Below are 24,109 nucleotides of genomic sequence, written 5' to 3' on the forward strand. Positions count from 1 at the left end.
TTGGACCTGCAGCATTTTAGGCCCAGGCCCCAGAGTCTGGGTCCGGAAGCCAGGGACTGAGATGGGGCCCAGGAATCTGGGTTCATAACAAGTCCCTAATTAGCATCCTGGACCCCTGGGAAGTAGAATTAAGATAGCTGAAAGTGCCAGAAGATGGAGACTAACATCGTAGCCTCCTAAACTGGCTGTGCATTAGGATCACCAGAGGAACTGTAACCACTGGGATTCCTGTCCCCCCTGCTCTAGGCCTACTGACTCAACATCGCTGGCAGCAGGACCTGAGACTATATTTTTTAGGCTCCCACCCCGGCTGCACATTAGAATAATAATCCCCAAATCCTTGGGGCACCTGGGTGGCTCAGTCGTTCAGTGTCTGCCTTCAGCTCAGGTCATGATCCTGGGGCCCTGTGATCGAGCCCCGCATCGAGCTCCTTGCCCTGTAGGGAGCCTGCTTCTCTCTCTGCCTTCTGTTCCCCTGGCTTCTGCTCTCTGTCAAATAAATGAAATCTTAAAAAACAAAAACAAAAACCCAATATTCAAAGCCCTGTGCAGAAAAATTGAATCAGGGACCTTGGTGATTCTCATGAAACCAGACCAGAGCTCAGCGTCCAGGAACCACGGCATGCAATGGTGTACCATGGGGCTGAGGTCACTGGGCTTCATCTTCATTCAACAAACCAGAGCAGCAAGGAGCAACTATATACCGACCCTGTGACAGACACGGCAAGGCGGGTTCCTTTGTTCCCTTGGCGCCTCAGACCGCTCGCTCCCTGTGCATTTGCTCTAAGTTGAACTATTTATTCAGGCCTATCCTTTAAAAAGCTTGTGAAACTCAGATTAAGTTTGCCATCAGCAATGGGAATGAGAAGGCTGAGAGCCCAGAAGGGCTGTTCAGTCTGCCTGCCAGTAAAGGATTTCCATATAGCTTCAAAGAAGTTCTAACCACATGATGACATTGTTGCTCCAAAGTCAGGAGTCTCTATCCCAGCAAAATGGAAAGGAGATCCTGTAGCCACAGCTACTACGTTTTCACAAGCTCTTCAAGAGACTGGCTGGCACATGGTAGGCACTCAATAAATATCTGTTGAATGACTGACTGAATTTCCATCACCTCAGCGGAAACCTTAAATAACCTCCAAGGTACCTTGGAGTACCAGTTTTCTCTGGTTTCTGGAAAAACTCCCCGCCACGGCCATCATCCCAATATGACCCCATGAACAACTGGAACTAGTAGCAAAATTGCTTTAATGTTTCATGTGGGGCAAAAAAGTTCTGCTGAGCAATGTAAGGAGGTTTTACTTAAATTTCCAAAATGCTGGGGATTTCAAGACTGGCATCTCCCCATCTGTGATAGGCACAATCATGGTCTCCCCAAGATAATGACACCCTAATCCCTCAAACCTGTGACTAGATTACCCTAAATGACAGACGGGCAGCTGTGATTATGGCTGGTTAGGGATTTTGAGATGAGGGAATTATTCTGGATTATCTGGGTGGTTCAAAGGTAATTACAAGACCCATCAAGGAATGATGGAGGATGGGGCGCCTGGGTGGCTCAGTGGGTTAAAGCCTCTGCCTTCCGCTCAGGTCATGATCCCAGGGTCCTGGAATCGAGCCCCACATCGGGCTCTCTGCTCAGCGGAGAGCCTGCTTCCCTTTCCTTCTCTCTCTGCCTGCCTCTCCGCGTGCTTGTGATCTCTGTCTGTCAAATAAATAAATAAAAATCTTTAAAAAAAAAAAGAATGATGGAGGAGACAGAAGGTCAGGGTCAGAGGGAAGTTTTAGGATGCCACATGGATGGTCTTGAAGGAGGAAGGGGCCATGAGCCAAGGAATACAGGCAGCCTCTGCAAGCTAGAAAAGACAAATTGATTTCCCCCTCCCTCCACCCCAGAACCTCTAGAAGGAATGCATTCCTACTGACACTCTGATTTTAGCCCAGGGAGACCCATTTCAGAGTCCTGAACTCCAGAACTCTAAAAGAAAAAAATCTGTGTTGGTCTAAGTCACTAGTTTGTGGTAACTTGTTACAGGAGCAACAGGAAGATAATACACCACATCATTATTTAAGGGGAAAAATACAGGAACTAAGCATGACTATAGTAGCATTTCAACATAGCAGTCTGCACTGGGTCCCTGACAAAGTGATACGGCCAATAATACCCCATCGAAACTGTGGCATGCTTTTAAAAGACCATGTTGCTGAAATAAGAGTTTCAGAGATCTGGGGCGCCTGGGTGGTTCAGTGGGTTATGCCTCTGCCTTCGGCTCAGGTCATGATCTCAGGGTCCTGGGATCGAGCCCCGCATCAGGCTCTCTGCCCAATGGCGAGCCTGCTTCCTCCTCTCTCAGTCTGCCTGCCTCTCTGCCTACTTGTTATCTCTGTCAAATAAATAAATAAATTCTTAAAAAAAAGTTTCAGAGATCTTTGCTGTAAATCAAATCCCAGGATAACAATGGCCACTTCTCCATGGCATACATGATTGCCTTAAAAAAAAAAAATTGGGGGGCACTTGGGTGGCTCAGTGGGTTAAGCCTCTGCCTTCGGCTCAGGTCATGATCCCAGGGTCCTAGGATCAAGCCCCGCATCGGGCTCTCTGCTCAGTGGGGAGCCTGCTTCCCCCTTCTCTCTCTGCCTGCTGCTCTGCCTACTTGTGATCTCTCTGTGTCAAATAAATAAATAAAAATCTTTTTTAAAAAAAGTGTGTATCATTCTAAATGTCTATGTGGTAATAGATCAGAATGTCTGGCTAACCAAGGCCACAAACCTTCGCTCAGCCCGGGTGAAATGGCCAACATTATCAAGCGCTGGTCTCCCATCCAAACACCCCTCACCAAAATGGTAAGCCACAGTTGTGTAAGGTGAGGAATACGCTGTGTAATGACCACCTTCAGAAGTTGTTAGGAAGTCATGTTTGGAAGAGCATGCGGTCACCCTGTCCTTGCCTGACCCAGGACACTTGCTCACAGCATGGCTGTGCAGGATTTTAAGTTTGGAGCCATGGAAGGGGCTCCCAAGGGGCTTGAACCTGTGACTTTGGGTTTGCCAACATTAGCACTAGCAACTGAACTCATCAGGTAGAAATGTGTTCCATTTGGTCTTCCGTGACCTCAGTCTGAGGCCAAAAAGAGACCTGAAAATGGGATGTTTTACTTCTGGCTTCATGTCCTCTGCATGGGCTGAAAACAGTTTTAAAGGTGGCAGTTGGTCACATAGCTGATGACCTGCTAGGAGGTGTGTGAGAATGGCCAAGAACCATGGGTGTGAGGGTAAGGCCAACAAGCCAACAATTAGGATAAAGACACTTGAGGCTGAATGGCAAACAGCACCAGGACAATCTCATGGGCTGACCAAATTCTCCACCAAGAGAATAGAAGGTTCTCATCAGACTCCAACAATAGAAGTCAAAGTCACTGCCATGGATTGAGCACATTACTAGAGGGCTGCCTCAGAGTGCTGGGTGCTCTAGGAGCCTCCAATTTTCATAAAAGCCTTCAAACAGAGGTACACTGTTCAGTCCATTTCCCAGATGAGAAAACTGAGGTTCAGGAAAGGTCAATTTACAGAGCTAGGAGTGGCAGATCTGGAATTCAAAGTCAAGCTTTTCTGTCTGATTTTTGTCACCATACCATGCATGACCTTGAGTAGCAGACATACTTTGGGGGAAAGAGGCAGTAGAGAATGACATCAATGTAAGGCAAGAGATTCATTCATTTATTCAACTTCTTTTGAGTGTGTGTCCTATTTGAGAAATTGTGCCCACCCAGACTGCAACCACTAAAATAGCAAAGGATATCAGGCAGCAGGACCTGGAGACAGAGTGAAGAGCAGCAGAATTCCAGAACATGTTCCACCAGTGAGAGAAACTGCCCGCTGTCCAGCAATGGGCTGTTCCCCAGGGAACAGCAGCAGGCAGAGTGACTCAGCAGGTGACCATGAAGCGGGAGCAGCTCCGGCAGGGGGGTCTGTTGTCCTGTGCAGAGAAACACAACCTCAACAGGCGGTAGCCTCTGGGAAGGGGATGCAGGACCCAATACAAAGAATGGGTCTTCCCTGCACATGGCGTAGAAAGAACCCATGGCTTATGTCGGGACAGGGTTGGGGACCTGAAGTATGGCCCAGGGACCCCTGCAACTACCCAGGCTCCTGAGCAACACTAAAAGCATCCTTTACAGTCTGGATCCCAAGGTCCTGCCTCTACCTTGAAAGAGATACACTCCTATCGCCATAAACAGCCCAACCCAACACTTTGATCATTATTGTGCACGTACCTAAGTAACAAAGAAATGGAAGGATGGATTTTCAGTTCAGCAGGTTCCAAAGTATGTTCTTTAAAAATAGGGTGACCACATGTCCTGGTTTGCCAAAGACAGTCTTGGTTTGCTCACGTTGTCCTGGGATAATTATTAAGTGTCCCATTTCATTCTCAAAAATGGTCTAGTTTCGACAATAAGCTAAATGGACACCTAACCCAGAAAACCACTTCTGGGGATATTAATAGTTGTGTTGTCCTTCTCTGGAAGTGTAAGCTCCCAATTCGTGTTACAAACCCCAAAGAATGAAATATAGTATAAAAACTATTTTATCAAGGAACTTAAAAAGAGAACCTCTGTTATCTTGTGCAACAACTGTTCAGTGATATACAATTTGGGCAATACTGCATTAAATAAGGTTAAACAAGTTTGGTTGTTGTCAGAACATAGGGCTTCCACAGAGCCTGAATACAGCAGCATGTCATCAATATACAGTGGAGGGTCACTTGCTGGGCAATTTGCCAAACTTAACACCTTCTTTTCATAACCTATCTTAAGAGATCGATATTTACAAAGTGCACCCACATTTTTGCTCATCAAATAGGAGCGCTTAATATGTCTAGGAATTGTTCTAGGTCCTGGAGAGAGCCATCCGTGAACTAGAAAAAGTCCTTGTCTTCATGGGGCTTACATGCTACTGGGGGAGACAGGTAATAAATCTGTAAAATATTGTTATGTGGAAACTCATGATCTACCACCCAAGTGACCGAAAGTCAGAATAAAAACCACACCAACTGCCAATTCTGAGTATTCATGAAGCAACCTGTCTTCAGATATGAGTTAGCAATGATTCATGTCTGTCAAAAGCCAGGCACAGGTACCATGTTTTCTTAGTAGAAACAAGTCTCTTTCAACAAGTCTCCCCCTACCCTGGAACTGAGTGGACTCCTTGTATCATTCTCCTTAACGTAAACGTGCCCGTGGGGGAGTCCATCTTCCATTAGCTACTGTTTGGGAACTATTTTCGTAATAGGTACCTTTAAGTTAAATACTCCTTTGTGTTCTATCTAGAACTGAGGTGTTATTGAAAATAGCATCACTTTCAAAGGAGGTGTTTATAACTGCCAGGACCCAGGGAATAAGTCAGAACAAATGGAGAGTTACTCCATTCTATCCCACACATCCCACCCCCTAGGGCTGGGACGAGGGACAAGGAGGTGCTTTAAAAAAAAAAAAAAAAAGAAGGAAAGAAAGAAAGAAAGAAAGAAAGAAAGAAAGAAAGAAAGACCATGCACACACAAAAAACTCCTACCCTTTGATTGATTCTGTGCAGAATAGAGACTCATATTTAAATGAATAAGCCAAGTTAAAACTTTCCCTCCTAGAACAAAGCAAAAGGAAAGCCTCTTTATGTTGCAGCGGCTATAGCTGCCCCAGGCTGAGCCTGTCCCAAAGCTTCCCTCCACTGCTCAAAAACTAAGCCATCTTGCTGCATTTAGCACTCCTCACCAGACCACCCACCCAGACGCGGATACACAAACCACATGTGTGAGGAATGCTGTCCGGCTAGGAAATCAGTATCACTATTTCAACCTTATTACTTGCACAGACAGCCCTTTTAGTGCAACTCATTTGTTTTATCTTTTCAATAGCTTTGATTATTTTCTTTTAATGGCCTGGATTTATCCTTTTCTACCCTTTTGAAACTTCAGAACTCTTGGGCGGGGGCTGCATGGGGTGGAAGACATGATTACGAGGGGAAAATGAGCAAACAGCTTTGCCTTGACTCCCCCCACCCCACCCCTCCCCGCTCCTTGGGGCCATCTCTTCCGTGCAGACTGCCCAGTGCCCTAAGTGATCATAAAAGGGGACCCAGCGGCCTTCCCACTCAGGTGGCAGACTATTTCTGTTGTTACTTAACAGTTATGGGGCTCAGTTATTACTGAAACGTCTTGTCATCTGTGCCATGTACTTCTCTCCCTTGCCCTTGGGAACCATATTGGTTACCCTCCTTTAATTAAGGGGGAAATGAAGACCAAAAGGCCGAGCGGACTGCCCAGGGCAAGTTAACAACCTCTGGAAGAGCCTGGAAATGACGCTACAAAAGGGGACCACGTAAACAGGAAGGTGTGGATACTATTACCCGGCAGAGAGCACAGAAGCCCTGGAATGTGCTCAGGATTTTCTATTTGGGTGGAATCCGGGCAAGGACACCTATAAATACCCTCTCGTTGCTCCACTAATCAGAACAAACAAGTCCATTAGTTTGGCACACTTTGTCCCCAGATTACCAAGCAGACAGGTCTGGGCATCAGGCCTCAGTTGAACTGCCATCTCCTTCCAGGACCCCTTGCCTATCCAAACGGGAACACAATTCAGAGAGAGCTGGTGGGACAAATGGACCGGGGCAAATGGTGGCTCAGCACACCTTGTGAGTGAGAGCGCTCGGGGACGGCATCCTGAGTTGTCTTCAGCACACCCAAGCTGCCTGTCTTGACTTTCTCTGCGCTGGGGAAAATGCAAGGCCATTATTTTCAAGTAACGAAATCAGCATCTAGGCTGAAACAAGGGAAGAGATGAGTCCAGTTCGAGCACCGTCCTTAGAAAGCTCCGCTGCCAGCCCAGCCCTTCTGGGACTGATGCTTCCACACCTAAAATCAGCTTCTAGTTGATACTGCACAAGGCAGTCCCCTATCCTCTCCTCCATGGCTTCTCAGCCTGAAGATAAGGTGACCTTGTCAAACTTGCTGTTAAGTCTCTTTACTATTAACTAGAGCATTATATCCAACTGCTGGGGTGTTTGCCAAACTGAAAGTATTCTATTCTCTTTGAAGTGCAGTTTCTCCTTCCTGTCTAATCAAGGTAGCATTTCTTGCTGCTAAAGTAAACGCAGAGCCTTTCACAGTCGGACTTTGTCCAGTGATAGTGCATTGTTTAATTTATGCACCAAACCTTCCAGAGAAACAGGGGGAAAGAGAAAAAATGCCACGTACAAGGAATCTGGTTTATTCTAAGAACGGGCCCCACTGTTTCTTGCCCAGTCTCTGCAGAGCTTAAGAAATGGCTGGTTTTAGGACACAGAAAATGCTGTTAGGCCCAGGGGACTCAAAGATGAATGGGGGTGGGGGGCAGGGTTGTGCCCTCAGCTGGTTCTGATCTCTCCATTCAGTCTTCCTCGGGACCAGCGTCACTTCTTGAAAAAGGCCAAGGGCTTGTTTTCCCCCATACGCAAAGCGGAAACCAAACTCTGGTCAGATGACTCTTGACAATTAGTAAGACTATACATTGTAAAGAACATGGAGCCACAGTGGATTAAATATGAATTTAAGTAAAACACCTATTTCTGTCAATCTGTACTTATATTTCAACATGGGTTTTAGAGATGGGAAATACATCTTACGAATGCCTTGTAGTTCACATAATAGCATCTACACACACATACACAGTGTATCTTTCAACATAACTACACATACACACTCCATTAAAAAAGATACTGACAGATTTAGAAAACGTATTGGCCTTGCACTGTTCATCTCAAGAATACGTTTTTGCTTTAGTTTTGCACCGCCCAGTAGCTTTGGCCACCATGACGGATCTGTCAGCATTTCCATCATAACTCTATTTGCAGATACTGGAGTACAAGTGCCAAAATACATATTTACAGTTTACAGACCACGGTGGCTTTGTCTTCCTCTGAAATTGACTTCTTCAATGCATCTTTCCAAAGAATATCCAGGGATGGCAGTGCCTACACGATCAAAAGCATCATATGAAACAAAAGGGGTCAAAGATGTAGACTTCCAGCCCAAGAGTAAACTAAACCATGGGTAAGGGACTCTGCGTTCTCTGCAGCTGGAGTTGTCTTTACAGCAGAGTCCCCAGTTGGCAGGCTCCCCTGCCACAGTCTGAAGCAACCTTAGAACAGGAGCATGTGCGTGTGTGTGCTATACACAGTGTGAGAACACAAAACGCGAAAGGCGGGACGCCATGCACATACAGCAAACTATTCCAGAGCCAATCACTTTCAAAGTGCGATAAATGAACACAAGCCACCAAACGCGAACGCTGACCATTTCTAAAACACTGGCCATCCAATTCTGTTACCTAGGCAGAATTTAAAACATTTAAGAGCAAGGTCTCTCATAAAATCAATGGTAACTAATGTTAACGTGTGGGGTTTGAAATGCACAGTATGTGACGTCACGAAGGCCCGAACTGTGAGTGGTCTAAAAGGTGGGCTGGGTTTGTAAAAGGTTATCGGCATAAACATTTTTTGGTGGAAGAAAACCAACTTCTTTGGCTCTTTCCACAACAAAGTGAGTAATTATTCAGATCAGAGAGACTGGCTAATCAACTTAAAAATGTTTAGAACACTCTCTTAGGACTTACTTCTTTTAGAGTTTTGGTCCCCTGATCTGTAGTTTTTACACTTCTCCCTACTTTGACATTTCTCCCTACTTTCTGACATAATATGCAAGCACATACAGACACACCCCTTTGTCTACATAAAGGGAGAGAGAGAGGTGGACATTTTTGTTGCTGACATAATTGCTCTATGTTAACTAACACGGAAGCATCTCCTCATACAGAACCCTGCCCCCAAACCAGAAGCCAGCCAATTTATAAGGGGGAAAATGCTCTGTACATAGGTCTTTACCCCCTCAAAGTACAGGAGGAAAATGCAAAGAAAATTTCTCATATTTGGCTGGCTCAAACCATATTCACACTCACCCAATCGATTTTACTTGAAACCTATCTAAGAAATTAAACCCTGCCATTCTCCCTTTGTGCTTAAAAAGCCAAAGCCACCATCAGGACACACATGTGCCAAATATAATTTTCAACAGATTTCAATGGTGTTTATAAACGTGGCAGAACCAAGAGGGTTACTGGAAGAGAAGTGTAACTATTTGAAATCAATTGAAAGGGGATTTATTATTTCCACATTTAAAGATTCGATAAGAGTAAGAATACAACTTGCAAAAAATCAACAATGTGACCCTCACTCTATTGAAATTTTGTGGAAAACTCATTCTGCTCTCTCCATGAGGATTAGAGGATGGGGAGGTTTTCTTGAATTTTGTTACTGATTTACAAACTTCCATTCTGACGATATTCTGAAGACATCTGCTTTATTGCCTAAATTTTAGGTCTAGAGTTTACCACTGCAATAGCTTCCCTTCTCGTTGTCCATTTTTGTTTGGTTGCTTATGATACCTAGTTGCCTGGTTAAGTGGTCAGAGGAAGGAGAAAAATCTTCACACTGTCAGATCATTTTACCACACAACTTAGTTACAAAAATAAAAATGGCCCAAACTACATATATACATTTCTAGATACACTACACAGATATTTTAGTTAAACCACATCCATTTCTGGCTTAATGAGCATATGTGGATTAGCAGTTAAAAATGTTTAAAGATTATTAAATTTTGCAAACAATTCATGTAAGCATCGCCCTCCCCATTCATCCGCAAGTTAAAAATGAAACCAAACACAACTAAAACCATGCCTAAAACCACATACTTCTGTCACCTAATGTCCAAAATGACTCCAAAAGTTTCTCTGGAGTTAAACATTGAGCAGGGGACACACAACAAATGCTTCAAGGACTGTTCATGCCAGCCATCAAGAATCGTAACATTACCGAAAAAGTACACTTGTTCTTGGGGAAGACACTTCACAAGTAATTTACAAGGAGCATGGCTGTTTTATAATTTTTTTAAAAGGAAAAAAATAGTGTCTTTGGATAGAAAGAAACAATGTAAAAAAAAATCCCCTTTTTAAAATGCAGAAAATAACTTCATTATCAATCTGCATTTACATTACTGCCCAAAAGAATGGGTCTGGAAAGACCATTTTCTGTACAGACACTAGTTAATCTCTGTATGAAAAGACAGCATCTGGCACGGGAATAAACAAGGGAGAGCCTAGAGACTGGTCTATTCGCACACATAGAGGCTTTCTTAAGGCTGATCCACTGAATGAACCTTTGGATCCAGAAGTATTTCTTCATTTTCCTTCTTTTCGGTTGAGTTCCTAGCAAAAACTTGGAAGATGAGCTGTTCTCACTTGGCATATCTCCATTTACGGAGAGGATGGAATAAAGACACCAAAAGAACTTTGGGTTTTTTTTTTTTTCTTTTAAAAATAATTCGCTTTCTTTTGCATGCCACAGGACAGATTTCTAGTTTTAAAACAGGGTACATCAAGAACAAAAATAACCCCCCCCTCCCCAACCATCTTTATTTTCACCAATATAAGAAATCCTTCTGGAAACATAAGCAAATGACTAAACAGGCTCGAACCACTGAATCTACAAGTTAATACATGATCTGTTATGGCAGAATAACCAAGGATTTTCCCCCAAAGAAAGATTTTAATTTTCCAAATATAAAAGAGTCTACGAGGATCATACGTGAACAAAAATCTCTTATTCCAGGTTTTATGGTAAAGATGAATAACACACTGGCAGCTGAAGAAAGCTGAAACTCTTACTAATAAATAGATCCAAATTAAGAATTTCTACAACATTTCTTTAGAAAACAGAACCAGAATTCTTTTTTTTTTTTTAAACGATGATCCTGTGGAATGCCTTTACTTCCGTCTTTCTCTAGTATTAGAAACAGTAAAACAGACACAAAGATGTTGATTGACAGCTCAACAATGCTGGATGCAGGACGTTTACAGGTACACTTGTTTAAAAGTCCTACAGGTTTATTGACTAAGGCTAGACAACAACTCATATGATCCTATTTGGTGCATTTCCTACCATGGTCCAAGATCATTATATGGATACAGCCAAGGGCTGGGCCCCAACTTTCAGGAGAAAGACCACAAAGAAGAAAATCAGGGTGGCAATTTGGTCCCCCCAGTTGATTATTTGTGTCCTGGAACTGGAAAAACAAAAGGTGGCAAATACAGACTGCAACGAGTAAAAGGACTTGGAAAAGTTGGCGGAGAGTGGCACGGTATACGAGTAAGGTCACTGGGCTTGGGATGGCAAGGGCGCTGCACTGAAAAGAGCATCCGTGGGACCAAGTACTTATAATGTCTTGTGGTGTCATTCCCTCAACGACTTTAGAATATCTGTATGCGATAATAAATAGATCAGTTATGTAATAAGGCAGTGTGTTGAATATGCATTCATCCTGTGGAATGAACCACCACAGAGAGAGAGACAAGGATACCATACACATTCTTGAAAGTTTTCTTGTGTTGTGTTTGATTTGTTTGTTTTCAAGGCTATCCAGGCTAACTCTTCCCGGGGATTTCCTTGGAGAGAAGAGTGGTCCGCTGAGGCTGGTTTGCTTAACCTCTCCTTTATCAAGAGATGATGACTGGCTTTAAAGAAAAATAAAGCTGAAGGTTGTTTGATTTTTATTTTTTTCCCTTTTGGTTGCATCATTCTGAGTGTTTTCATATAAACAAACAAAAAAAAATCACAACCAAAAAAAAAAACCAACAATAGTTTTTGATGCATCCAGTTGTTGTATCCTCAGGAAGTTCCAGATGTTTCCAGGTAACTCTGTAGTTTACGGACTGTGGTTTTGTCCAACGAGCAAAGGTCAAAATCAAATGTCGTGTTTGTGATATGAAAGTGTCCAGTTTCTTCTATAAGGTTCACGATCTAAGAGAGTAGAGAAGAGAAAGATTGGGCAATGAGCAATGGACATCACAAGGCAAAGAGAGAGAGGTGGATGGGATCAAATATGGAACCAAGAGACTAATATTCTCCTTTCTAGTAAGAGGATCCTATGCTATGGATGGCATGGAACCATCCTTTAACCAATCTGGTAAGCCAAAAGACTATTAACCCTTTGAAATTCTTAATCAAAGCAGATTTCCTATTCTCCTCATTCATAGCCTTTAAACTGATTCCTCCTTTCAAGTCATCAACAGACTATTTTACTGTCAGCGTGGTTAGGGGGAGATACAATTTCAAAACCCTTTTAAATAACACTTACTCAACACGTAGCAATTTTCCTTATTAAACATAAGGAAATTCCATCCTAGAGATAGCAACATTCCTTATAAAATGAAGTACACACACACACACCCACACACACACACGTAATAATTATCCTTTTCCTTTCTGATTATGTTACCGAAAACTCAGAAAGCATAAAACCCACAAAAGGAAAAAGAGGAACCATCTATAATCCCACCCCCTGAAGACCATGGGTAGTAAGTGGAAGGGGGCCGTAACTGTTTCATTGCTTGATTTGGGTGCTAGTTACAAAAGATGTGTTCACTTTGTTAAAATTCAGCTTGCCATACCTTTATTTTACCTCAACAAAATGAATAAAAACCTCTATTGCTTACAGTCATGTTCCGTTTATTCCCTTGGATATTTGGGGGTAACAAGTATTATCTATAAAAAGAAAAAACCTTTCTCTCCTCGTGTGGAATAGTCCTGCCTCATTTCTTACTGTATGGGCTCCAACTCTCAGACATAAAAGTGGTGGCAGAGGTACTGCTATGGTCTTGCCTTTTGAGAGGGTATTTCTTAAGGTTCCAATGTTAAGAATGATGTTGGTCACTGGTCTGAATCTTTCATCATGTCATGTGTTTTTTCTATTCTAATTTTACTCATAATCTTATCAGAAATGGATGCTATGCTGAGGCAGCATGGACTCGAGGTATGTATATTGTGGGTAAATTGGGATGGAGGGGGGTAATTTTACCAAGCTTTGTGGGAGAGAGGGAAAAAAAAGCATCAGGATGAAAGAAAAGAATTTTGCAGAGAGAAAATGGGCAAACTATTCATTTTTTTAGTTGTCTGTTATGCCCCTCTTATCACTTCTCATTCTCTTTAGTTCACCTTAAAAAAGAACAATTTTAATTATTTAGCCTATTATTTATTCAATGGAGTTTCAGATTACCCAATTTCAGGTGGAAAAGAGCAGAAAGGAAACCTTTGAACCTCTATTAGTTTTCTTTAAAAAATGGTAAATTTGTGAACTATTCCCTATGGGTCAATGGCTCTCAACAGCAACTGTGCTCCCCATTCCTGACATACCTGACTTCCCCAGAAGAATAAAAGACATACTGAATCCCAACCCAAGTAATCGTCCAGCTCCAGACTGAGCTATTATTACCTTATTCAACGTCTGGAACTCTTTTTTTTACAGATTAACTGTGGTTCATAATAAAACAAGTTATTCTCACTGTGAAATCCTGACCGAATTAGCAAACTGCCTACCTACTATCCTTTTATCCTTCCTCCCTCACCTTTTTTTTGTTTGTTTGTGTTCTTTTGACTAATAGAAGCTTGATTTTTTTCTGTAAGTAGCCATAAGCCCAACTGAAATGCCTGCCTCCCCAGACCCACCTGTAGCATCTGGCAGATACTGCTACCTACAATTTATTTGTCAGAAGTCACTGGGATTTCAGGACTGTTTTTGAAAAGGTTATAAACCCTGAGTATATGTCTTCTGGCCTCTGTCCCCCCTTCCTGTCTGGAATAAAGATGGAAGCCTATCTTCCCCCTCAAGAAGATGAATGCAAGATGGGAGAGATGGCAGATCAGGAGCCTACATCCTTGTGACCTCTTACTTTAAACCACTGCACCCAGGCTTCTAACTCTAGCTCATGAGTCAAGAGATGACCAGAAAGGGTGTGCTGCATTATGGTTAAAGTAGTATATTCACGTAAGAACTTATCAAGCAACAGCTCATTAACACTAAGAGATCTAAAATGGACACTTGTTTGTTTTATTAGTTACCAGTTACGGAGCTCTGGATAAGTAACCCCCACACGCAAACTCTTCCCAAGGCTATCAAATAATTCAACTGATGCTAAAGAAATACTAACAGCAGTTTTCAGAGTAAATTATGTTTTTCTGGGATACCGTAAAGAAATACTATATGGTGAGTGAAAATGTGTCATCTTCAGGACAAAAAGAGCTTGGCTTTCAGTGTACCCAGTGAAGGCAAATAACAATGATCCCAGAGTGTGACCTCTCTCCCCAATGAGCTGGCCGGGAGGGAAGTGCCCAGGTGTCCAGAACCGAGTCCCGAATTTCGTGTATCAGTTCTGACTCGGCTCACTATCTGAAGGGCACCGAATGGAACACAATAACCTGAGCCATTTCTTCTTGACCTACCAAATGGGGACAACTCCTGTTCTATTACACGGGGTTGTACAGAGGATCAAATAAGGTAATAGGATAAATAAAGCTTCTTTATAAACTGAATTGCTACACAGATCAGGGCAACATGATTATGATTACCATATAAATAAAAACGTATCCTTAATGATCTGGGAGGTAAATGTACAGCACGGGACTACCAGACCCAGTGCGTCCTCCGCCTCCCCTCATTGACTGTTAGCCATTCCATTAGCACTAAAACAAATGAAGCAGGGAAAATGCCAGGAGCTAAAACTCGGAAAAGGCCTACTTGAATTTTAAAAAAAATAATAGTTATCATAAAAGTTGCAGGAGTAAGGGAAGAGAGCAGGGAGGGCAGGAGAGGAAGGAGAGGAGTAGTATCACAATGCATGGGGGTGGGCAAAGGATAGTCCTAGGCTCACCCCTTGAAATCGTAACTCACTCCTTTAAGAAGATAGTTTTCTGTGACTCAATATAGCTACTAATTACTTAACAATATGGAGAAAACAGAGCAATAAAAATAGCTTGTAGAGAAAGCCACTTGATTTTAAAGCAAATAAACCCACCTGCCCTCTAGGAAACAGGGTGTCTCAAGTGCATGGGACTGCCCAGTAGGTTTCCAGTGCTCTGATGACAGGCCTCCTCCTTCCTCCACAGGTGGCACCCACCCCCAGCCACAAACACACAAAGAAATGAAGGGGATCCGAAGAAACTCACTAAATGAGCCCCACATTTTTGGGGAGCTTGTAAGAATACATCAAGGTAGATGCAGAGACAGCCTTAAAGTAGCAGTTAACAGTAGTGGCAGCAGTCGGGGCATTCAGGATGGTTCGCCAAAGGGAACGGCATTAACGACTCAAATTACTAGAGCATGTACCCATGTCCCCAATTAAGTAGAGACTTCATAAAGAAAAATAAATGGGGGCTCCTCTCCAGGCATCCTGAGAGCGAGAACATCAGAAACATAGCACTCATATGCCTTATTCCAATGACACAAGCCCCAAAGCCTAGAAACACCCCACGGGTCCCCTGAGGATGCCTCTCTGCCTGGCCACAGGAACGGCTTTGCACTGCTGATGGGCGGGGGGGCTCGGCTCCACCTTGCCGTGGTCAGCCCATGTCACCCTCCATGATGTGAGAAGGACTACTCTAACACCAACCCCCCGCCCTGGCATTTCCCATCTCACTAAAGACGATTTTAAAAGTAGAAAAGCAGCCAAACTATGGAAACAACCTAGATGTCCATCAAAAAATGAATGGATAAAGACGTAGTGTGTATACACACACACACACACACACACACACACACACACACACACACACACGATGGAATACTATGCAGCCATCAAAAGAAATGAATCTTGCCATTTGTGATGATGTGGATGGAACTAGAGGGTATCATGCTTAGCCAAGTCAGTCAATCAGAGAAAGACAACTATCATATGATCTTCCTGATATGAGGAATTTGAGAGGCAACATGGGGGGTTTGGGGGTAGGAAAAGAATAAATGAAACAAGATGGGATTGGGAGGGAGACAAACCGTAAGAGACTCTTAATCTCACGAAACAAACTGAGGGTTGCCGGGGCAGGGGGTGGTAGGGAGAGGGTGGTTGGGTTATGGACATTGTGGGGGGGTATGTGATATGATGAGTGCTGTGAAGTGTGTGAACCTGGCGATTCACAGACCTGTACCCCTGGGGCTAATAATACAGTATATGTTAATTAAAAAATTAAAAAAAAAAAAGTAGAGAAGCTGTTATCTAAGCTGTTAGCGTGTCTTCTAAGGAAGCCCTGGTTCTCCTCAGGGTTTTTGCTGCACCCTAAGAGGCCAAGCTCAGACTCAGAGCTCAATTGCTGGGGGAGGTTAGAAGGGCTCCATCTTCCTTTCCAAATAAATGTGGAACGCATGGTTTGACAAAAAATCAAATTATTAGTCATCCTAGGTACTCTGATCTCCGGGTTTGACTGTATCCCCTATACTCTATTTTTACCTTAACGGAAGGTGGCTTAAGAACACAGGCTCTCCTGATCCAGGGCTTTCTGCTCATTAAGCTAGACGCTGGGCGCCAACACGCCTCATCCCCAGAGTAAAACAAAGGCATTAAGCACTTTTTGTGAGCCAAATAAAACTGTCAGACCCGAGTTTTTGATGGGATGTGTTTAATACTACAAGACCTCGGATGTGATCCTGGCCTCCCCAGAAACCTTGTCGCAGGTGCTCAGGTCCACGTGGCAGAGAATACGTGGACTTTGCGGGATGCATTCCACAAGATGGGCAGCTCTCGAGGTGGAGAATAACATTAGTCCTCAACAGTGCTATGTTTTACAATAGGAATTAATTAAGCAGTAAACCGTGACAGGGCATGCATCATGGTATCATAATCACAAGCCTCAGCTGCATTACAAGGCAAAAGGCCAAAGACTGAGAGCTTTCAACCGGCCTGGGAATGCAATTAGGCTGAAATGCTGTGTGTCCTGGAGTGCCTTGATGCCAGGCTAAAAATTCAGAGCCATCACTCTCTCCCTCTAGGACACTAAAGTAATCCACTTGGCTAGCATTCTCGAGTAAGCCACCTTCCCTCACGATTCTTTCAAAGGTCAAATTAAAGGACAATGGGAAATCAGGAATGCCAATGGCACCCCAAGGCAAGGCCCCACAGAAGGGCTGCTTCCTCTACGCATGCGCTGGGCTTGCTTTGTGAAGGTGTCCCAGCCCTGCCCAGACATCTGTCTCACTCTCCTGCGAGACTCACTGTTTGGGCCCGGCTTGTGCATTAATAGCTTTATTGGACAATTACTCCACAGTGGTTCAGAGCTGGTGCTTAAAAAGGGATAGAAAGGGATGGGAATATCAGCTAATAGATTTACCATCACCGTTCAGTCAATTAACCCCACGTAATTGGTAAATGGCAGCCTGAACAATTTTCAGTTCTACAAAAGAACACTGAGGAAAGATACGAGCAGAGGACTAGAATAATGCTGAGGTAAACCACTCCAATCTTGCTTCCCTACCCGTACTCCCTTATAAACGGAAATGCAAGAAATGCAACTCTTCCCACTTAAGAATCATAGGTCTGTAATAGTTTCATTCGAATCTGAAACTCTAGAAGGGTTAAAAAAAAAACACACAAAACTTATCAGACAAATCAGGGAACTTGGCAGGTTTGAGAGTGCATATTTATAGATTTCAGCAAAAAAATGTACACAGAATATAAATGTGACCATCAGCCATTAAACATTAAAAAAAAAAATAACCCACACACAGCTGGGGTAGATTAAGTACTACTTCAAGTCATTTGAAAGTAGTAATAAAACTAAATTCCAACAGTGAACTAATCTACAAACCCACCCTGGAATTTAGAATGCAACCTCCTCTTTGGGTGTTAAAGAAAAGGTATTTATCAGTAGCCACTGTTAATGCAGCAGACACATGTACTATAACTATAGTAAAATTAAAAAGCACCCTTATCTTCGCAAAACATCGAATTGTACTAATAGAAGTTTCCCCACTCCACAAGCATTTCACAGTTGAGTTCATAATAATAGATGTATGTTGTACAAGATAAGAGAAATGAGGAAAATATTTCTTTCCCTTAAAAGAGCACTGGCAAAAGGTTACTCCATTGAATCACGAATGTTTACAACACTTGACTGAAATTCTTATCACTGTTTTCTCCTGAAACTAGAAGCCTGGCCCCTGAGGCTTTGTGTTCCCACTCTGCCCCTCACTCAGCCCACAGGCCAGGGTGGGCCAGAGGAGAAACCCATGCATTCTGGCCCCATCACCTCCACAAGTGCTCGGTTTCCCCGCACCTGCAACAGCAGCAGGGAGATCCTCCGTGCCAAGCTCCAGAGCTGACTTCCGGGTAGCCTCAGCAAGGAGCAAGCACTCCCTGCTCCCTGAAATACTTCTGCAGGTGGCACCAGCCCAGTGCTGACAGCACAGGGCTGGTGTGACCTCCAGGGGCTAGAATGCCACCCCAGGATGCAGCAGGCCTCACAGCATCTGGAAAGGCCTGTGCTAAAAAGCATTTCTCACCTGCTGCAGAATGTGTCTCTCCCTCAGAGTCATCAACCTTCTGTGAAGCTCCACCAGTTCGTCTAGGTAGGCCTGAAAGGGTAGTCACCAAAAGAACAAGCACTTTAGGAAGCAATCCAAAAATAACACAACAAACAGACAGGAACAGACAAGCAGCTTCTGGAGGTTCCCCATTCTACCTCCCTTGTCTACGCTGTGTGGACTCGGTACCCAAGGCTCCCACAGACCGAGTCTCTCTGGACCAACTGTTATCCCTACAAAGCTAGCTTTTTTTATGAGGGCAAATTCTTGCACTTAATTTACTCTCAACAAGATCCAAGGGAGGAGACCCACCCTCTCCCAGTAACACCAGGGAGAGTGGGTACTCAATGGTAAATTCTGAGCTTAAACATATTAGCACAGGCTTTTTTTTTTTTTTTTTTAAATTCTTCCATCTCAGAAGACTTTAAACTAAGAGAATAAAAGTCTAAATTTAAACATGGAAGTATAAATGCACATAACCAAGGACAAATTCTTAAAAAAAAAAAAAGAGGTTTCCCAGTCATACCTAACAATATCGCCAATAAACACCAAGTGACAGAAGAGAATATCTTATGAAAAACAGAGATGATTATCCAAATTAGCATCTGGTTTGTCAAAAGCTCCCCTGAAGGGGCAGAAGCACACCTCTCTTTCCATATGCTCAGATTCCGGAATCTTTTAGTATAACTGCATGGGTTTTCCTAGTGCCACTGGCCATGAAGGCAAAGGAAAGGTTTGTGAAGCTTTAGTCAGGCCTGCTTTGATCCTGCAACACATGTTATGACCCTGCCCACAACAGGAGACTAACCCCCGACAGGTCTTGAAGTCATATCTTGAATGCACGATGAACACTTGGAAAGCATACTAAACGAGGATCAGGTGTCCTGCTCACTTAACGGCTGCAATTCCTCAATCCTCTACCGTGGTGTTCTTACCTCCCAGTTCAACGTGCCCAAAACCCCTTGGCAATGCAGGGCATCATGGAAAACAGTAGCATGAGAGCCCAGTATCACAACTGAAGATATAAGTGAGACGTGGAAAACAAACAAACACCAAAGCACCAAGAAGAAGTGCTCATCATTTGGGGGTGTGGGACACTTCACCAATGAAGACATGGAAGGGGAGTTGGCAAGGACTAGTCAAGGGAAACACCAAGGGAAGCTGGTCAGTGCTACTGCACACCCAGGAACGCCCTGGAAACCTACCTTGTCACATTCACCATTCTTTATTTGCTTATCTGATTTGCTTTGCTTTATTGGACTTTTCACTTCAAGAATCTAGGGATCGAAGAGAACACAGGTAAATTTGATTCAAGCACTTCATAGCAACACCCCCACCCCCCAAACAAAGGCACAGAGGCATGAAATGTCACACAGTAATATCACTTTCCAAAGAGCACTTCTCTCTACATTTTCTTTCTTCTCTTCTAATCTCACTCTTTCTTGGAAAATAAAGGACTTCTATCTGAAATGCTGAGTCAGGGCAACAGACTTTAAAAAAAGAAAAAAAGTTGACGATAAAGAAATTGATCTAAGCTTCCAAGGCTGTTTTTGTGATGACACTCTCACACATACGCACAGCAGCTGAGTTATACTGGATTATAGTCCCCTCTGGCAAGAAATTTTTTTGTACTCATTCTGCTGTTTCAGCATGACTACCGGTGCTCAGCATGCTGGGGATGGTAAAACAAACACTCGAATGATCTTTTTAGTACCTGACTTTCAGATTCTTAAAATTACTCATATCCACTAAACGGATGCAGCTTTGGAAATGAAGATGGCCATCAGTTACACGGGTTGCTCCCAACGTGGGATCCTCCCACACAAGAAATAGAGGGGGCAGAACTATTTTCTGCATTTCAAGAAACGATGTGTTTACTCATGATAAAATACCAAGTGTCTGCCCTTCCATGTGACCCGATTACAGTTTAGGGTATGAACGGAAGTCCCACGTGCTGTTTAGAAGCTTCCATGGGGAGCTCGGGTTTTAATGAATTAGAAGGGGAAACAAATTATTATTTAATAAATACAGTTAGTTTATTAGAGTCCTCAACATTAAGGATTATAAGGGAAATATTTTTAAACAGGCCTTGTTTAAAACCGCTGAGATCCACTAAATATATTGATGAGTGTTTACAAATGTATATAAACATAAAAAGCAAAGTACTTTGTCTTTTTCATGATAACCTCATTAGCAAGTGAGTTATAATCGGAAGCTAATATTAAGGAGGAAAATACCAAATAAAGGATGTATTTAAGAAGTCTCATATTCCTACTGCTCTTCTTTATCCATTCTCTGCTCTGACACACACACACACAGTTCTGTTCAAAAGTCTACCATATTTCATAACACAAAAAGGACTTTTCAAATAAGCCCACTTTTAGTATGTAGTGGAAAGAGCCCTGATTAGGCTCAGAAACCTAAGTTCAGGTCCTGGTCCTATTACTTAACATTTTTGGACTCAAAAAAGGTGAGATGAAATAAATAAGAGAAACACGATGAACGAGATTTGGCTGTAAAATGTTATACTACCAACAAACAGTTTACCTATTGGGGATATAGGACCGTGACATTCTGGGAAAGACCAAATACTTCTAAAAGGGTATATTTTCCTTTGAATTTAGAATAATGCATGGGTAAGAAGTGAGCTTCAACAGAGTCTTTCCTGAGAATTGCCACTATTTTTTCATTTTTAACATCAAGATAACCAGATGACCAACCTGACCAGGCTCAGTCACTTAAAATACAATGCTTTGGGCAACACAAGGAAATTACTTAATCGCTGGGGCAAGGTAATCTTTTTTAACGTGCTGCACTGTAAGGAAACCCAACACTCCACTACATTCAGAATTTCCTTCTCTATTGTTGTTGGAAATGAGACCTCAAGGGGAAACTCTGAGCTCGGAGACCTAGGAGTAAGTAGGTCAGTAGATGGCACTCCTCGCCAATTCAGACACGCGGCTGGGCAACGCAGAGACAGTCGGCCAAGATTCCAGGCCTGAGAGAAAAACAGCGCCTGCGTGCTTGCCTTGTGCAGAAGAAAACTGAATTGTGTTGCCATAATATCCCACTCTGCCTGCCCCCCTTTCCCTGGACTCTGGGGGTCAAAGTCACTAAGGACTCTATATTTGTACGGCAACTCTGCTAACTAGGTTTAGAGCGTTCTACCACCTTCTCTCCAGAGCAGAAAATAGAACATTCGGGGCACTTAAGTCCCACCCTACACATTCCGTAAGTGCTACAGCACAGAAGGCAGAACTACATTGAAATCCTCGTTTCTTTCTTCTGAAGCTGCAGTGGCAGGAACAAAAGCTCCGGGTGTCAGTGATCCGCCTCAAGTTACTGAGTGGCTGCCCAGAGAGGGCTCAGTTAATCTTCCTTCTTTGATCTCTCCCTGCTCCAAAATAAACAGCTTTGTCAAAACCTCATTCGGAGAGAGCTGAGCCATGCTGAAGACAATTGTTTTATTTATGATCATTTCTTATCTTTGAGGAAACGACTCCAGAATACAAAAGTACAGCACCTTGTCTTCCCTGGGCTTATTTCAAACCGGTTTAACTGGATAGACTCTTTAATTTCGTCCAACATGCCTTGCAGGCTGAGAGGTAATTTATGATATTCTGAATATTAACTTGGGTCCAGTGGATCACTTCCTTCCCTCAACAGCCCCTTCCTCCCCACCCCCTTCTCTATACTTTCAGCCAGAAAGGATCTGGAATTTTGATTTTGTTTGAAACTCATGTACGGGAGGTTTGGAGTCTAATAATACATACACACCCCCTTTGATTAAAATGGCACTGTACTCACTAATATTCCCTTATTAAGCTTTACTGAAGGAGACAGCTACCCAGCCTGCCAAGATGCATCATTTACACACATGACAGTCCCCTAAAACAGAACTAAGATTAGCTGCACTTCAATCCTTAATCTGAGGATATAGCTTGAGAATCAAACTTCCAAGATTATTATTTTTTCTGTATCCCTTTGTGAGGACTGACAACTCAATTATTCAGCAGATGGATGCTCTACTGATAGGTCTTTCATGTTCATGTTCGTGAGTAGCTCCTAACAATGCTCAGGTTAATTACTCGCTTTGTTGACATGTGGCTCTCTGTCTGTTCACTTTTTTTCAATAGTTAGAAAATGTTTGACTCAATTAGCACTTTCTCTCTTCCCTAGTCCCTGGAAGATTTGAGAACCAGTAAGTGAAACTCGGCTTTGTCTCGTAATTTACAGAAATTTGAGAGATAATTATCAACTTGCAAACAGAGAGCAACCAAGGAAACTCATACTCTTAGAAGCCTAACTGTGAAACATGAAGTCTGTTTTCATCTATTTTATTTGATGTGAAATTTCAAATTATCACACATACATTCAAATAAAGATGGAAAACACATTCCAGGGTGAAATTCAGAGGACTTTTCTATTTTCAATTAATTCTTACTCTTCCACTTCACCGGCATGGAGAACTAATAAGTAAGACTAGCTAATTTTTAATAAGTCCTAGAACATGGACGTAAAGGGACAGCAACACACCTGACCCAAAGCAGGTGACTGGAGGGGTTAAGAAATGAATACTCAACAAAGTTTTAAAACCCTTCTGCTCCCTGTTCCAAGACAGCCCCAAGAAGGTAAGTGCTCTTGCGGTGCTACATGTATTTCCTAGCCTAGACTAGCTAAAAGTGAAAGCATATGGACTTTCTTATTATGCTTATAGGTGCGTGAAGGAAGTGACATATAACTGAGTATTCCTGACAGATTGATGATTCACATGTGTGAAGCTACATTTGTCGAATAAACATATGCCAAGGAACCAGTGGTATGCTATCTAATTGGAGAAAGTAATTTTTACCCTCACCAGATAGATGATACCATTCATTTTTTAGTCTCGTTTTGCTAGACAGGTTTAAAAAAAAAAAAAAAATCTGACAAAGAACCCAAACCTCTCCCTGAAACCAAGACTTGAGCCAAGTCAGCTGAAGGCTGCCCATCCAGGAAGTGGCGAGGGTGGTTTGAAAGGCAAGATGGGGGCCTCGTAGAGCTGCATTTCTTTATCAAGCACAGTCTTGACGGGGAATGAAGCTGAAGGGGCTTGAGGAAGGGCTTACCTAAAGCCGCTAACTCCTGACAGCGCACTGCTGCCGCCCAGGAGGGACCCTGGTTCTAACACCGCCCCGCCCTCCACAGGAAGCGGAAGTCAGGGTGCCACGGGCTTAAATTAAATATGCAAATATATTCAAAGTCCAAATTCTATCCTTTCGCCAGCTTATACTGAAGCACGGATTTATAAAAGAAACTCAAGTTATCTAGTTAGCCAGCCCAGGGCTCTTTCCAACTGATCGGCGAGGATGGTTACTCCGTAGTAACCGTCATCTTCGTCTTCACCTGCCCCGGAGGTGCTTGATGTGTGGCTGGCCGGGCCAAGGGCATGGCTGGCACTGCAGCTGGGGGACACTGGGACGCGAGGTGGTAGGGTAAGGAGTAAGAACGCACTAACTCCTTGGACAGCCAGTCCGTAACAGACGATGAGACTGGCCTTGAACTCACATGCAGGCCACAAAGACACTGCAGTTGAATGAACACGGTGCAGTAGAGGACACTGATATTATTCCTACGCATAATGAAGGCTTTAAGTTGTGGATAAACTTCATAAATGAGGTATTTTAAATTTTAGGAGATCTT

The 24,109-nt window shown here is 43.1% G+C and overlaps 1 protein-coding gene across 1 annotated transcript in view; it reads right to left on the reverse strand.

Annotated features, from left to right (window-relative positions):
* Positions 1-10,474: 10,474 nt before the first annotated feature.
* The window catches only part of MLLT3 (MLLT3 super elongation complex subunit), a 285,704-nt gene continuing 272,069 nt past the window's right edge, over positions 10,475-24,109 (reverse strand). Inside the window, exons 9-11 of the mRNA XM_047700500.1 lie at positions 19,633-19,704; positions 18,407-18,478; positions 10,475-11,883 (exon numbers count right to left, since the gene is read on the reverse strand). Of these exons, the coding sequence (XP_047556456.1) occupies positions 11,752-11,883; positions 18,407-18,478; positions 19,633-19,704 (276 nt within the window). The 3' untranslated portion in view covers positions 10,475-11,751. The remainder of the gene's footprint in view (positions 11,884-18,406; positions 18,479-19,632; positions 19,705-24,109) is intronic.

The sequence above is a fragment of the Lutra lutra genome, chromosome 13 (assembly GCF_902655055.1).
Source record: "Lutra lutra chromosome 13, mLutLut1.2, whole genome shotgun sequence".
Taxonomy (NCBI): Eukaryota; Metazoa; Chordata; class Mammalia; order Carnivora; family Mustelidae; genus Lutra; species Lutra lutra.